This window comes from Anolis sagrei, chromosome X (genome assembly GCF_037176765.1).
Source record: "Anolis sagrei isolate rAnoSag1 chromosome X, rAnoSag1.mat, whole genome shotgun sequence".
NCBI lineage: Eukaryota > Metazoa > Chordata > Lepidosauria > Squamata > Dactyloidae > Anolis > Anolis sagrei.
Window position 1 is genome coordinate 84484295 of NC_090034.1, and position 16743 is coordinate 84501037.

A 16743-nucleotide genomic window follows, 5' to 3' on the forward strand; every position below is an offset into this window, starting at 1 on the left:
GTCCTGAGTCCCTCTTCAGAGGTGAGGACGGGATAGAAATGGTAATAATAATAATAATAATAATAATAATAATAATAATAATAGAGTATTCGTGCCAAGTTTGGTCCAGATCTATCATTTTTTGAGTCCACAGTGCTCTCTGGATGGAGGTGAATTACAACTCCAAAACTCAAGGTCTATGCCCACCAAACCCTTCCAGTATTTTCTGTTGGTCATGGGACTTCTGTGTGCCAAGTTTGGTTCACTTCCATCATTGATGGAGTTCAGAATGCTCTTTGTTTGTAGGTGAACTATAAATCCCAGAAACTGCAACTCCAAATGACAAAATCCATCCTCCCCCAACCCCACCACTATTCAGATTGGGGCGTATTAGGTATTTGTGCCAAATTTGGTCCAGTGAATGAAAATACATCCTGCATATCAGATATTTAGATTACAATTCATAACAGTAGCAAAATTACAACATGAGGAATTGTATTAAAAAGTCACACATTAGGAAGGTTGAGAACCACTGTTATAAAGGGTTTCATTGTTTTGGCTTTTTTTTAATGCTTTCTTCAAACAGAGGACAAAGATGAGACGGCTTCCCGAACGTACCTTTCTGAGCTGAAAAACATCCGCCTTCACCTGGATGAATGTGAGCAGCGGCTGGTGGGCACCATCCGCACGCCAAGCAGCACAAGGACGGATGGCGATGCCTTGCAGGAAAACACCTTCCGCATCGCTGAGCAGGAGGTTGGTGCTTCCAGAGAGGGAGGGTGGTAATATGTCCCAAAGTGCCTGTTGTTTTCAGTAGCTTAGCTCTAGGTAGGACTCAGGACCAGCTGCTGTAAATCCTATTCAGTGAGAGGAACTGGAGGGAGGGATTCTGTTGGGATAGGATTGTCCTCGCCTTGATTTTAAACAGACAGTGATGGGGCAGGCTTTACCTCTCATGAGAATCTAGACCCTTCCTTCCCATCCATTGAATATTTTACAATAGTATAGGTATAGGTTTTCCCCTGACATTAAGTCCAGCCGTGTCCAACTCTGGGGTGTGGTGCTCATCTCCATTTATAAGCCGAAGAGCCAGCGTTGTCTGTAGACACCTCCAAGGTCATGTGGCCAGCATGACTGCATGGAGTGCCGTTACTTTGCAATAGGAAGCAATATAAAGATGTATGAATTAGTGGTGTTCCCAGCAGTGCATGAACCTGAAGGAGGTTGTTAGGGTCTATGATAGATGGGCAGGAAAAGGATGGTTGGGAAGGAAGGAAGGAGGAGATCTATGAAGGATGTGAGGTGAGGCGAAAGGAAAGGGAAGGGAAAGGATTGTTATGAGTAACTTTTCAATAACTTTAAAATATAATAATAATAATAATAATAATAATAATAAACCTTTATTTATACCCCACTAACATCTCCCGAAGGACTCGGTGCAGCTTACAAGAGGCCGAGGCCAAATACAACAGTAAAACAATAGCATAACAAATACAACAATAAATAAACTCATAAAACAAAGCAACAAACATTAAACAATAACAATAAAATATAGGTTCTTTTTATTGCAATTTTTCAGTAAGAGAAAGAGTATCAGGACTTTTACAGGACTTTAAATTTTGCATTAATTTTGCTTTATTTATTTTATTTTGCTACTGTATGTATTTTATTCTGATGTAATACTTTGTTGTCTGCATTCTGCATTTTATTTTTGCTGTATTATATTTTGGGCTTGGCTTCATGTTAGCTGCCCCGAGTCCCCTTTAGGGAGATGGTGGTGGGGTATAAATAAAGTTTATTATTATTTATTATTTTACACAAAGAACGACATTGGACATGCAGACATACATATTTTATGGTAACTGCATTGAATTCCCAAACAGCCTACAGATACACTGGCTAACAAACAAACAAAGGAAGGAAAATTACAGTTTTACTCAGCATTCACACAAATACACTCAGCATCATACGTACATCACCATTTCTCCTTCTGTCATCTCATGGAGAAGAACACATGCACTTAGGCTAGACTCTGCTTTCCCTGCAAACTGCCAACACTCAGTTCTAAAACTTCCAAAACTTTTCCCCCTAAGAACATGACTCCAAACCACACTTCTTCCTCTTCCTTTGAGAGAAGGAGCCCAAAGTATACAGAATCCTGCTTTCCCATAGCAGATCTGACACTCTCCGTACACCATCTCTGCCCTTCCCATGGAGCAGAGAGGCGGGTGAACAGCTCCGCTGTCTGTCACACTTTGAGAATTATTAGATTGAGTCTGCTGATGTCGTAAACAATTGAGCTGTTTGAAATTATCTTTAGTCTTCACCTCTTGACATAGATATTTCTGAAAGAGAATTGTCTTTGACTAATGTAAACAGAGATCATTTCCTTTACAGTTAATCCAGTTTCTGGTCAGCAAATGTTGACAGATGTAAACAGATGTCAACATTTCTCTTATCACTGTCATAGTTCTTATCAATGTTAGCAGTTCAGCAACTTTTAATTACAGTCCAACAAGAAGGTAGTAAATGATTTAGTCATTGCAGGCCTTAATATTTTAGAATGGTGTCTTCAAAATTATTAGTTCTCATTCATACACCTTTCATGCAATTCCATTCAAACCATATATTATATTTTATCATGACAGGATCTATAATGGATGGGAAGGAAAGAAGGAAGGAAAGCAGGGAAAAAAGGAGAGGGAAGGAGGAAGAAAAGAAGGAACGAAGGGATCTATGATGTATAGGAAGGAAGGAGGAGATCTATACAGGATGGGAAGGAAGAAAGAGATCTATGATGGATGGTCATGAAGGGATGGAAGGAGGGAAGGAAAGATGGGATCTATGATGGATGGGGAGGGAGGAAGATTATGATGATGATACATTTATTGCCCTCCTCTGCCTGCAGCTCGAATTTGACTACTTCCTTCCTATCCGTCATATAGTTTGCAAGAGTTGACAATATAAAATTGTAACAAATGTGTTTATGAATTAATGATATTCCTGGCAATTGATAAACCTGAAGGAGGTTGTTAGGATCTCAGCTCTGTTCCATTCCCTGCTGATCATGACCTGGGAGGTCTCCATCTCTGACACCACTGTTTTCTGCAGCGGCTGAAGGAAGATCTGCAGAACCTGAAGGCAGACTTGGATCAGTTTTCGGAGCGGTGCAGCATTTTCCTGCTCAAGTCCCCTACAGGGTCCAGCACTCCGCACCTCCGTTCGGAGCTGAACCTCCTAGTGGAGAAGATGGGCCATGTACACGGGCTTTCCTCTATCTATCTGGACAAGTGAGTGCCCACAGTCCTAAGCCTCATGCAACATAGTGGGCAGATGACCAGTCCAACCACTGGGTTGGGTTTGGGTTATGCTTGAATCTGCCCTGAATAACAGACCTTGCAACCCAAAAGCATTGGTCAAAATGTCAGGAAATGACATCCCTTCCTGTTGCCTTTTCTTTTGGTTCTGATAGGTTAAAAACGGTAGACATCATCATCCGGAATACCCAGGGGGCTGAGTCCTTGGTCAAGGGCTACGAGGTGAAGCTCAGCCAAGAGGAAGCAGTGCCCACTGACCTAGCGGCCATTCGCTCCCACCAGACCACCTTACAGGTCAGTAGCCATTGTTGTGACAAGAGCTTATATCCTGCCTTTCCCGCAGTAATAGGACTCCAGGTTGTTAAAAAAAATGTTCTTGGGCTTACCATGGAAACACCACACCACGAGTAACACGACCAAAATGTTGAGACCCACCACTGTGTGCCTTCTAAAAAGGCCACCCCAAAACCCCTAGGGTCTCGATCCAGTTAGACACTATGAGGCTGTGGCTGAATGCTATGGGATTTTTGGGATTTGTAGTTTGGTGAGGCATCAGCCCTCTTTGACAGAGAAGGCTCAAGACTTTGTCAAACCACAACCTTCATGATTCCATAGCATTGAGCCAAGGCACTTTAAAGTGCATTCATTCTGCAACATAGATGCACCCCAAGGTTTTCTTTTCCTTTGCTGGAAGCTTTGGCTCTCTAATATTTTTGTTTTCAAGGAAGGAATTCTAAGCAGGCAACAACTGTAATGGCCAAACAAAAAAAAGTGCACTTTGTGCTGCTTTTTGCACATTAAATTCAGCAGCAAATACTTTTTTGGGCTTCAGAGTTTTGAAAACGGAGGTGCACATTAGATGCAATGGTGCATGATATTCAATTCAATCCACTAGTCAATTTTTCAATTCAGTAGTTTCTCTGTGTGTGTGTATCTTGTCCTGTCGCAGCAATGGACCAGCGAAGTGAGGGACAAGAAGGCCGTCTTTGCAGCGCTTGAAGAAGACTTGTCCAGAGCCAAAGAGGTAGCAGAGCAACTCTTCCGTCTGAAACAGGAGCGCAGTGTGGACCTGGAGCGCTACCAGGAGAAAGGGGCACAGCTCTGGGAGCGATGGCAACGGGTCGGCCTCCAGGTGGAGACCCGGTCAGTGGCAGTTTATTATATATATATATAAATACCTTCTTGTCTGCAAGAAATGCGGCCATCCTTGCTGGTTTGGTTTCCAGTTGCATTAGTTTAAATATATATCTTAAATATATATCTAATAATTAGGGCTGGGCGGTTTCGTTCGTTAATTTCGTAATTCGTTAATAATTCGTATTTAAAGTAGCTTACGATCCGATATTGAACCATTCAGGAGCAACTAAAAATCAAAACGAATTTTTAAAATTTATTTCGTATTGTTTCGTAATTGTTTCGAAATCGTTTCGAAATCGTTTCGTTATTATTTCGTTATTATTTATTTCCGTATGTCTGGTGCAAGTTTTATAGCTGTTGTTTGTTTTATCAGTGATAAAAAAATAAATTATCACACCAACAGTCAACAACAGAGGGAGAGGGAAGCTTCAGAAGTTCCCCCTGTCCCATTTGGAGGGTTTTTTAGCGTATTGCGCAATCGCGTCCACCATTAACGAATCAATTCGTTATTGTTTCGAAATTGTTTCATAATTTCCAAAATTTCGTAAATATCGAACTTTTTTAAAGAAAAATTTCGGAATTCTTTTAAAAAACGAAACGCAACCCCCCCCTAAAAACGAATCGAGTTTAGAAACAAATTTTTCCGTGGTTGCCCAGCCCTACTAATAATGTATATATCTTGTTTTAAAAACACTTTTTTGTAAAAAAAAAAAAAAAAAAAAAAAAAAGATCTCTCCTGGAAATTTTCCACAAAACAGTATATTTTGCACAAAAGCAGTGCAATTAATGGTTTGAGTGAGCAGGTTTTGGACAAATGCAAAAAACAAAGTATTGAGGGGATTGGACTTCTAATCTTGGAAGTTAAGTATGGTCAGGCCTGGTTAGTCTTTGGAAGGGAGGCTGCTGATTAATACTAGATGCTGAGAAAGGAACTGGCAAAGCCACCTCTCGGTGTCATTTGTCTACTTATGCCTCATGAAAAATGCCAGGGGTCATCATAAATTGACAAGCAACTTGAAGACACATAGACTTGCAGCTCTTGGCCATTCAGATTAAGAACATTTTATTGAGGCAGAGTACAGCAGTGTTAAAACACCGAGCTAAAATAAAAGACAATTTAAATACATATAACAAATATACACAGATCAATTTATTTATTTATTTGCGGCATTTATATGCTGCCCTTCTCACCCCAAAGGGGACTCAGAGTGGCTTACAAGATATATTTTCATACAATATATTATATTATTAGGATAGTACAATATCAGTATTATATATTACTATATTGCACTATACCATTATATTGTAATATTATTAGTAATATTACATGTAATGTAAATATATAATTATAATTATAATATTGTATTATTATTATTATAAAATACAGCTTTTGGTTCACCACTAAATTTTTAGCTGGGAAAGACACTGTTTACCTTTTCTATAGTCAAGATCTTATTGCAGGAAAGGCCTTGTCCCATATGCTTTCCAGCCATGGTTCTTATTGGGCATCAGGGTGGTATTCCTTCCCCCTTGGTGTCCACCGTGTCTCATCCCTGCGTCTCCTTAAATCCCTTGACAGACAATCGGACCTGGAGAGTATCCAAGACGTTCTGGGTGACTACCGGAGTTGCCATGGGGCCCTGATCCGGTGGATCGAGGAGACCACTGCCCAGCAGGAAGCCATGAAGCCAGGGCAGGCCGAAGACAGCCGGGTCCTTTCTGAGCAGCTCAGCCAACAGATGGTAAGCCTCCAGGGCTGCAAAGGAGCCGGATGGCATGGCAGATATGTGTACATCTATTGGCCGTCAGCTTGGATATTTCCTTTACAAAAGGGGCACTTAGACACATCTGTAGTGAGAAGGACACCTTCATTGAATGGGGAATTTAGCAGGCCAATGATATTCAGCTTGTGGGAACAGTTTAACAAGTAGACATTCAAAACGGTCTTGGTGCAGTTCCTTCTGTTGAACTAATTGGGATGGAGAATTCAGCTCCATGTTTAGCTCCTACAAAGTTTGGAGCAAAGCCTGGAACAGATCCAAAGGGAGCCAGCGGTCAGTGATGTTGGGAACATCACTGACCACTGGCGTTTCTGCTCTTGCGTTGCTTGTAAACCACTTTGTGCGGCTTTGCACAAAGTGGTTTACAACATAATACATGGCAAAATGCAATGCCTCATGTATGTATAGAAATATAACACATATCTAAACCAATAACATAGGTGACCATTCAGCAGAATCACAGTTATATGTGAGAAACTTGTTCTTGTTGTCAGTTTCCATGATTTTGACAAATGATTTCCTTTCCTATTCCAAGGCCCTTTTCGCTGAAATCGAGGCCAATCAAGCCAAGCTGGACCAATGCCAGAAACTCTCTCAACAATATTCAGCGGCCGTCAAGGTAACACTATAATGGACAATGCAGAAATATTGACACTACTTGTTTCAGACCGGGGGATTTCAAGTGGAAAGACAATGAGGGGCAGGTGTTTTCAGAAGGAAGCCTGCTCACTGTATCAGGCTTGGTTTTGCCACATTCCAGGTCATCTGTGCATTTTAAGTGGAGCAAAAATGAAGTCTCTAGAATTGAACCCACAAATATACAAAGGCAGGTGGTAGGGCTGGCTTGGCAGGTTATGGTTTCTTGAAGTCATGAAGTATGGAAACTGCTGGCAAGAAGATTGAAATAGGTAGATAGATAGATAGATAGTGACAGATGTAGATTGGTAAAGTGTGGGGGAGAGATAGGTAGAGAGTTGGTGGAAACTTGGCTTTCCCCCTGTCCTTAAAGAAGGCCTAACTCCACTGTTCCTCCCTTATGGGCTCCTCCCTCACAGATACATTTTTTCCACTACTATCTCATCCAGCGTTTTATCACTTTTATCTTGAGAATTTGGCCTGTCCATTGTGTTATATTTCTTTAATATATTATTTTGCAATTTTATTATTTTAAATTATTTTAAAATAATATTTTAAATTTTGTTACTTTATTTTGTTATTTTATTTCGTTACTTTATGTATTTTATTTTGTTGCAATTTTTTGTTGCCTGGTATTTTATTTTGTCATGTTGTATTACCGGGCTTGGCCTAATGTTAGCTGGCCCGAGACCCCTTTGGGGAGATGGTGGCAGGGTATAAATAAAGATTTATTATTATTATTATTATTATTATTATTATTATTATTATTGAGAGAGAGAGAGAGAGAGAGAGATAGATAAAGAGAGAGAGAGAGTAGATAGATAGATGAAGAGATAGGTAGGTAGATAGATGGGTAAGTAAATAAGAAAGGGAGAATGGATAGATAGGTAGATCGAGAGATAGGTAAATTAAGAGATAGGTAGGGGTAGATGGGTAAGTAAGTAAGAGGGGGAATGAATAGATAGAGAGAGAGAGATAGGTAGAGAAGGGGTGATAGGTAGGTAGATCAAGAGATAAATAGATAGATAGATAGATAGATAGATAGATAGATAGATAGACAGACAGACAGACAGACAGACAGACAGACAGACAGATGAAGGGATAGATGGAGGGATAGATCGGTAGGTAGGTAGAGAGAGAGAGAAAAGAGTAATGCAAGACCTCAAAGCAACATCCCCCTTTGAGGATATTAAATGCAAAGCAGCGCATAATGAATTTAAAGGTCCTGTTGGAAGTTTCAGAGGCATAGAGCTGTTTAACAAACCCCTGAGACTTCATTCTGTCTCCTCAAAATTTGTGGAGTAAATTGGAATGGTCTCATTCCACAGATTTAATCATCGAAAACGTTTCACGCAATATGAGCGATTAAACCAAGCTGTAATATTGCCAGTGATACGCTCTTTTTGGTGGTGATAGCCAAGAAACCTTGACAGCTTAAAGTAATTTAGGCTTAAATTAAATTAAAGATTTTGATGGAAGCAATTGCTGAAGAGTAAATGAGCACCCAGCTAAACACCATTGATTCTGAATATCTATGTGAGCTGAGACTTAGATTTAATGATTAGATTTAGATCGTTGCCTCTGGAAAATGGTCATAAACACAGATGGCCGAACCATAGAAAAGAGAGAGGAATTATTTGCAATAAAGGCCTGCTATTCTCTGAGAAAGTGTATTCAGTCAGAACTGAAAGTAATCCTTCTGAATCTACAATCTCATCCAGTTAGTTAGGCAGGTATGGAGATGATATTGCATTATGTTTATATATGCTATTATATATGTACTAGCTATACCTGCCATGCGTTGCTGTGGCCAGCCTTCCCTCTTTCTCTTTTTCTTTCTCTCCTTCCTCTTTTCCTTTTCCTTCTTCTTTCCCTTCTTTTTTCTTTCTTCTCTACCTGTTTCTCTCTTTCAGTGCTTCCCTCCTTCCCTCCCTCTTTTTCCTTCCTTCTTTCACTTTTTTATTTCTTTCTCTCCTTTCTTCCTTCTCTACCTTTCTTTCTTTCTTTCCTTCCTTCTCTCCTTCCTTCCCCCTTTCTGTGTATATGTATTTTGTGTGTGTATATATGCATATATGTGTGTGTATATTTGTGTATATGTGTGTTTACATATATATGTGGTTTTGTGCATGCATTGTAATGTAATTTTGGGGTTTTTTTTGCTTTTAAGTCTTTTTTTGCTGTGTTTTCCAGTGTTTTTATGAGTGATGGTCACTCGTTGGCCTGATCGGTGTCTTGTGTCCAAATTTGGCGGCAATTCGTCCAGTGGTTTTTGAGTTATGTTAATCCCACAAACGAACATTACATTTTTATTTATATAGATTTATGTGTATGTGTGTCTATATAAAATTATATGTGTGTATATATATATATATTATTGTTGTAGTTATTGTTATTGTTATTAATATTTCTTACCTGTCTCTTCTTGTGGCTCAAGGTGGTGCACAACATAGTTAAAACACTTCATCATAAAACTTTACATAAAATACATATATTAAAGCATTTTTCTATGGAATACATATATTAAAATGCACAGAATAAAGATTAAAATACCGTAAACACAGGACATGAGTTTAATAAATAACCTTTGTCTGTCTTTGCATTTCTCAGGATTATGAGCTGCAGCTGATGGCATACCGGGCCTTTGTGGAGTCGCAGCAGAAGTCCCCTGTGAAGCGCCGGCGCATGCTTTCCTCCTCGGACACCATCACCCAAGAGGTGAGGCTCCATGCGCAACCCTTTTAATGGGGCGAGGGGTTGCAGCACTATTTTTGGGGGAAAACGGTGTGCTGCTTCTCCTGGCAAAATGGCATTCTCCTGAAAATATATAACACCATGTAACGTGATTTTAGTTACCTGGGTTATAAATGTCATTTCCTAATTGGTTCTGTCACAAAAACATGGAAAAGGTTTATCAAACTTTTTTTTTTTGCGGGACATCCTGCAGGACCTTTTGCGACTGTTTTTCAATGAATATTTAATCGAGTTTCAACCAATTCAACCTAGTTATTGGCAGCCAAAAAAACAAGGTTTCTGGTGAAAGTCAACTACTTTCAACGTAAGGACCGCACAATTAAACAGGAAATAACACTTTCAAACCAGGAACAGAATATTTTTCAAATTGTGTTGCATAGTGGTATTTTTCAAATTATGTTGCATAGTGGAACATTCACACCTAGCTCCAATAGAAAAGAGTTCTTTGTCCCACCCTGGTCATTCCATAGATATATAAACCCATTTTCCTAGTTCCACTACCTCTGAGGATGCTTGCCATAGATGCAGGCGAAACGTCAGGAGAAAATGCCTCTAGAACATGGCCATATAGCCCGAAAAAACCTACAACAACCCTACGAAGACCTGTTTCTTCTTTTGTCTATATGTATTTGCCAACCCTGGTCTGTATCCTCATGCTCTTTCCCAGACTTTGTGTGGACACACGAGACTGTGGATAAGAGTGAACCCTATTTAAATGCAGAACTTTTGGGCCCAAGAATATCATAGAGTCATGTTGGAGGATGTAGAAAATTGTTAAAGAGGATGTATTTGTGGGACGGAGGCAGCCAGCTAGACACAGCTACATCGTGTGTTGTGTATTACATCTAATTTACCTTTATGGCGATTGTAAGCCTGAGAGTAAATTAACATTTTGTAAGCTGCTCGAAGTGCCTTTGGGGCTGAAAAGCAAGGAAAATATGATGTAAATAAAATCAATTTTGTGTTGTATGTAGATAAATGAAACCAAGGATAGCAGTCCCATGAATGCAGGGGTTGAACTGTACTGTACAGTTCCATAAATTATCCATAAAAAGGCATGGCTACTTCAAGTAACAAATAAATGGATCAGCACATAGACATTTCAGTAACATTCTGCTGGGCCCAGTCCCCTTGAGCTGCTGGTCTCCAGAGTCCAGCCAATAGCCTACGAACAAGAAGGTTACAGACACCTTCCTTACGCTTCTTTGTCTCTCCTTCCTCTTCCTCTTTCCTCTTTCAGTTCATGGACCTGCGGACACGCTACACGGCCCTGGTGACGTTGACCACGCAACACGTGAAGTACATCAGTGATGCCCTTCGGCGTTTGGAGGAGGAAGAGGTCAGTCGGGGGTTCCCAGAGGGTCCGCTGTGGAGTCTGCCTTGGAGAATCCTTTGGTTTCCAATGGGGTGGGGTCCCAGATCTTCTTGGGATCATAGAATAATAATAATAATAATTATTATTATTATTAACGTAACTTTTATCCCACCCTTTTCAGCCCGAAGGTGACTCAGGGCAGCGTACAGACTGGCAACAATTAGATGCCACACATACATACATATATCAATTAAAAAACAATTAAGTCACATCATAAAATCCATATAAAAACCATAGAAGCTATAAAAACTATTTAAAAAAATGTCTTCCAGTCCAATTCCTCATCCATTTACATCGTCTTAGCCGTTTCGTGTTTGTATTCACAAAGAGCCAGGTTTTCACTCTTTTCCGATAGGTCAGGAGGGAGGAGGCCAATTTAATATCCCTGGGAAGGGAGTTGGAAGGGGCCGCATGGGTCATCTAGTCCATTCTACTGCCATGAGGGAAAGCACAATCAAAGCACCCCTGACAGATGGCCATCCAGCCAAAGAAGGAGAGTCCACTAGACTCCAAGGCAGAGAGTTCCACTGTTGAACAGCTCTCCTTACTGTCAGGAACTACTTCCTAATGTTCAAGTGGTATCTCCTTTCTTTTCTGTCATTTGAACTCATGGCTCCGTTGAGTCCTAGTCTCCAGAGCCGCAGAACACAAGCCTGTTCCCTCTTCCTTATGACATCCTTTCAAATATTTAAATATGGCGATCATGTCTCCTCTCATCCTTCTCTTCTGAGAAGGCCTACGAAGGAGGTGGGATCAGGAGCAGGGCCTCCCCAAATGATCTTAACCTCCTAGCTGGCTCATAGAGGGAGATACGTTCAGACAGAAACAATGTCCAGAAACAATGACATCCTACCTAGAAGTAGTGTTTTGGTGGTCACTATAAGTTCCATACAACTCTCTAGGGCCACTCTTTACTTTTGCTATCTGCTTCTTACTAGAAATGGACCACTTTTGCCTCAAGACCCATCTGTACTGTCAGCATCCTTTAGGGTCTCCTCTTGTCCTTGGATTCTGGGCAAATCCAAGGCAGATTAAACACTGTGTCCTTCACACAATCTTCATTGCTCTCATTCAGTTTGAATGTCATTGAACGATGAATGCTATCATTAACAACTTGACCAAACTCTGGCACCATCTTGGAGATTGGCAGTTTTAAAAGAAATCCTTCTGCATGGGTGGAAGGACATCCCTCTGCACCACTGTAACCCGTGTTTCATATCATCTCATTGCTCTTCTTTTTACAGAAAGTGGTTGAGGAAGAAAAGGTAGAGCATGTGGACAAAGTGAAAGCGCTCCTGGGCTGGGTCTTGAATTTTAAACAGAGCTCACAATTCAAAAACATCCCATCGGAGAGTAAAGATCTTGGCAACATCGAGAAATCCATTTTGGAGCAGCAGGTACATATCAGGATGGTGGTCCTTCGCTTCTTCTATTTTTGGGAAGGTTTATTTCTTGTTATATATCGGCAGTCTAGATATATCCTTCCAATTACCGACTAATTGGCCTTCTATTGGTAATTGGAAAACTTTATGCAAAATACATTTTTAATTAAGTTGCAAACCTGGCTGGACCATAATAAAATCATCGACCCTGAAAAAGCTAGATTCTGTAAGGAGAAATCAACTTTGAATCACTGCTTAGTACTTTCGTATTTTGCAAACAAACACTCCACTCATAAAGCTTCCAATCCATTTGTTGCTTTCATTGATCTAAAAGGAGTCTTTTAACTCCATAACAAGAAACCTGTTGTGGGACAAGTTGAGGCCTTTGAATGTAAATCCCATACTTTCGTTTCTAATTAGACAATTGTACACCACTACTGTTTGGCAAATTACCGTATATATTCAAGTATAAGCTGAGTTTTCAGCCCTTTTTTAGGCTGAAAAAGCCCCCTTGCCTTATACTTTAGTCAAAGTTATTTATTATTTCGCTCTGTTCTTCTTCTTCTTCTTCTTCTTCTTCTTATTATTATTATTATTATTACATCTATTATTTTACTCTATTATTATTATTACATTTACATTATTTTACTCTATTTATTATTTTATTACATCTATTATTTTACTCTATTATTACTGTTATTGTGTTTCCATTATTTTACTCTATTATTATTTTTATTACATCTATTATTTTACTCTATTTTTATTATTACATTTGTTATTTTACTCTATTATTACATTTATTATTTTACTTTATTATTGTTATTACATTTATTACTTTACTCTATTATTACTGTTATTATGTTTCCATTATTTTACTCTATTATTTTTTTTATTACATTTATTATTTTACTCTATTTTTATTATTACATTTGTTATTTTACTCTATTATTACATTTACTATTTTACTTTATTATTGTTGTTATTACATTTATTATTTTACTTTATTATTATTATTACATTTACATTATTTTACTCTATTTATTATTTTATTACATGTATTATTTTACTCTATTATTACTGTTATTGTGTTTCCATTATTTTACTCTATTATTATTTTTATTACATCTATTATTTTACTCTATTTTTATTATTTCATTTGTTATTTTACTCTATTATTACATTTACTATTTTACTTTATTGTTGTTATTACATTTATTATTTTACTCTATTATTACTGTTATTATGTTTCCATTATTTTACTTTATTATTATTATTTCTTTTATTATTATACTCTATTTTTATTATTTCATTTGTTATTTTACTCTAATATTACATTTACTATTTTACTTTATTATTGTTGTTATTACATTTATTATTTTACTCTATTATTATTGGAAGGATATGTAAGCACATTTACATTGAAGGAGGTTAGAATAATGGTTTAATTAGAGTTGGACAGTCTTATCTTAAATTACAGTTTTATGTAAATATTAAAAACATTTAACCTACTGAGGCCTCAATTAATGTAATTTTATTAGTATCTATTTTTATTTTGAAATTTACCAGTAGCTGTTGCATTTCCCACCCATTGCTTATAAGTTTTCCCAGATCTATTTGTGGTAAAATTAGGTGCCTCTGCTTATATTCTGGTCAGCTTATACTCGAGTATATATTATTATTATTATTATTATTATTATTATTGTTATTATTATTATTTCTGGCATTTCTATCCCGTCCTTCTCAACCCCCCAAGAGGAACTCAGGACGGCCAATTCGATGCCATAAATACAAAGAAAATAACAATATAGCAATAGTTTAAAACAATAGATAAATCATTAGGTTAAAAGCAGTTAAAACATTTATCAACACCATGAAGCCATTCCAGTTCAGTTCCATAACCAAGTGCTGCTATGTCTGTTGTCCAATAGATGCAATATACAATAGATGCTCTGAGAAAGGACACCTAACTTCCAGAATTAGTGCTACAATTGTGATCAAGCAGGTCTGCATATTAACTTCTATGTTGTTTAACACATCCTCAGGCTTTATGGTGATACCCCCAAACTTCATGCTACCCATGTTTCCTTATTCTTATATGCAGATGATGTTATTGTCCATATCTAGTATTGGCCTTAAACACTTAATACATTGCTTTGCCAATTACTTGAAATAAATAGACTGGAAATTAGCAATGTTCAATCCAAAATTCTATTTTTTTTTTTCAAAAAGTGGAGACCCATGTCTTGGTAGATCAGTGTTGTGATTTTGTTGGTATATGCCAATAAAAGCTGTCATTGAGAATATCTCAGCAATCCAAGGCCAAGCCTGGAATACCTGAAACGCATCCTTCTTGCTCTTCTAAACATGACTTTTGCTTCCTCCTTTTCAGGTCCTTAATGAGGAACTGGCCACAAAGAAGGAGCAGGTCTCAGAAGCCATCAAAACAGCCCAGATGTTCATTGCGAGGCACAATAACAAGTGAGTTGGGAAGCGGATCAGGAGGAATGCAAATGTTGGTCTCCCGATAAGGTTTTGGTTCTAGCCAGAGCAACTGGGGGAGTTGAGAACACTCATCCTTTGCCCCAATTCTCAGACTCGAGGCAACATTTAAAAAATTGAACAAAAATGGATTAAAACACATACAGAAACATCAGTGAAACAGATAGCAGTCATTGTTAAAATACAGATAAGCATCTATAGAATTTATTTATTTATTTATTTATTTATTTATGACATTTATATCCTGCCCTTCTCAATCCGAAGGGAACTCAGAGTGGCTTACAAGTTATATGTACATACAATATATTATGTTATTAGCATAACACAATATTGGTATTATATATTACTATATTTTACTATGCCACTATACTGCAATATTATTAGTAATATTACATGTAATATATAATATATAATTGTTATGTGATTACTATATATTGTATTATTAGTATTATATTGTATTACAATACTATGATAAATATTATAGGTACATACAATATATTATATTATTAACACAGCACAATATTAGTATTATATATTACTATATTTTACTATACCACTATACTGCAATGTTATTAGTAATATTACATGTAACGTATAATATATAATTGTTATATTATTACTGGATATTGTATTATTAGTATTATATAATACCACTATACTGCAATATTATTAGTAATATTACATCTAACATATAATATATACAGTATATTCTGGCGTATAAGACTACTTTTTAACCCAAGAAAATCTTCTCAAAAGTCAGGGGTCGTCTTATATGCGGGTGTAGTCTTATGCCTGGGAGTCGTCTTAACTCTATATTTTAACTGGAAAAGTTGGGGGTCGTCTTATACGCCCAGTCGTCTTATATGCCGGAATATACGGTAATTGTTATACTATTACTGTATATTGTATTATACTGAATTACAATGTTATGATCAATATTATATGTACATACAATATATTATATTATTAGCATAGCACAATATTAGTATTATATATTACTATATTTTACTATGCCACTTATACTGCAATATTATTAGTAATATTACATGTACTATATAATATATAATTGTTATATTATTACTGGATATTGTATTATTAGTATTATATTGAATTACAATATTATGATCAATATTATGTGTACATACAATATATTTATTTTTACCATAGCACAATATTAGTATTATATATTACTATATTTTACTATACCACTATACTGCAGTATTATTAGTAATGTTACATGTAATATATAATATATATTTGTTATATTATTACTGTATATTGTATTATTAGTATTATATTGAATTACAATATTATGATCAATGTTATATGTACATACAATATATTATATTATTAGCATAGCACAATGTTAGTATTATATAGTTAAAGTGCTTAAAACATCCATTAAAAGCCCATTGCAATTAATTTCTAGACACATATTGGAACAGAAAAGTTTTGTCTTACCAGTTGTAGGGCATCAATTTTCAATTTCTCTATCCCTCATAACATATTTTGAGTTGTGGGATTCATAGCTGGTAGTCCAAAAAAGTAAAGCTGTACATCTAAAGAATAGGTGGTCTTTTAGTACAAAAATTGTATAAAAGGTAACCATAAAGGTTTTCCCCTGACATTAAGTCCATTCGTGTCCGACTCTGGGGGTTGGTGCTCATCTCCATTTCTAAGCCGAAGAACTGGCGTTGTCCATAGACTACTCTAAGGTCATGTGGCCAGCATGACTGCATGGCACGTTGTTACCTTCCCACCGGAGTGGTACCTATTGATCCACTCATATTTGAATGTTTACGAACTGCTAGGTTGGCAGAAGCGGGGGCTGTCAGCGGGAGCTGACGCCGCTCCCCAGATTCAAACCTGGGACCTTTCGGTCAACA

The 16743-nt window shown here is 37.3% G+C and overlaps 1 protein-coding gene across 22 annotated transcripts in view; it reads left to right on the forward strand.

The window, feature by feature from the left end:
- MACF1 (microtubule actin crosslinking factor 1) overlaps positions 1-16743 on the forward strand; it is a 398178-nt gene that overhangs the window by 226962 nt on the left and 154473 nt on the right. For all 22 annotated transcript variants that reach the window (XM_060784087.2, XM_060784094.2, XM_060784082.2 and 19 more), the window contains 10 exons: positions 566-735; positions 3091-3269; positions 3452-3590; positions 4246-4439; positions 6013-6175; positions 6750-6833; positions 9458-9565; positions 10842-10940; positions 12221-12373; positions 14748-14836. In XM_060784087.2, the coding sequence (XP_060640070.2) occupies positions 566-735; positions 3091-3269; positions 3452-3590; positions 4246-4439; positions 6013-6175; positions 6750-6833; positions 9458-9565; positions 10842-10940; positions 12221-12373; positions 14748-14836 (1378 nt within the window). The remainder of the gene's footprint in view (positions 1-565; positions 736-3090; positions 3270-3451; positions 3591-4245; positions 4440-6012; positions 6176-6749; positions 6834-9457; positions 9566-10841; positions 10941-12220; positions 12374-14747; positions 14837-16743) is intronic.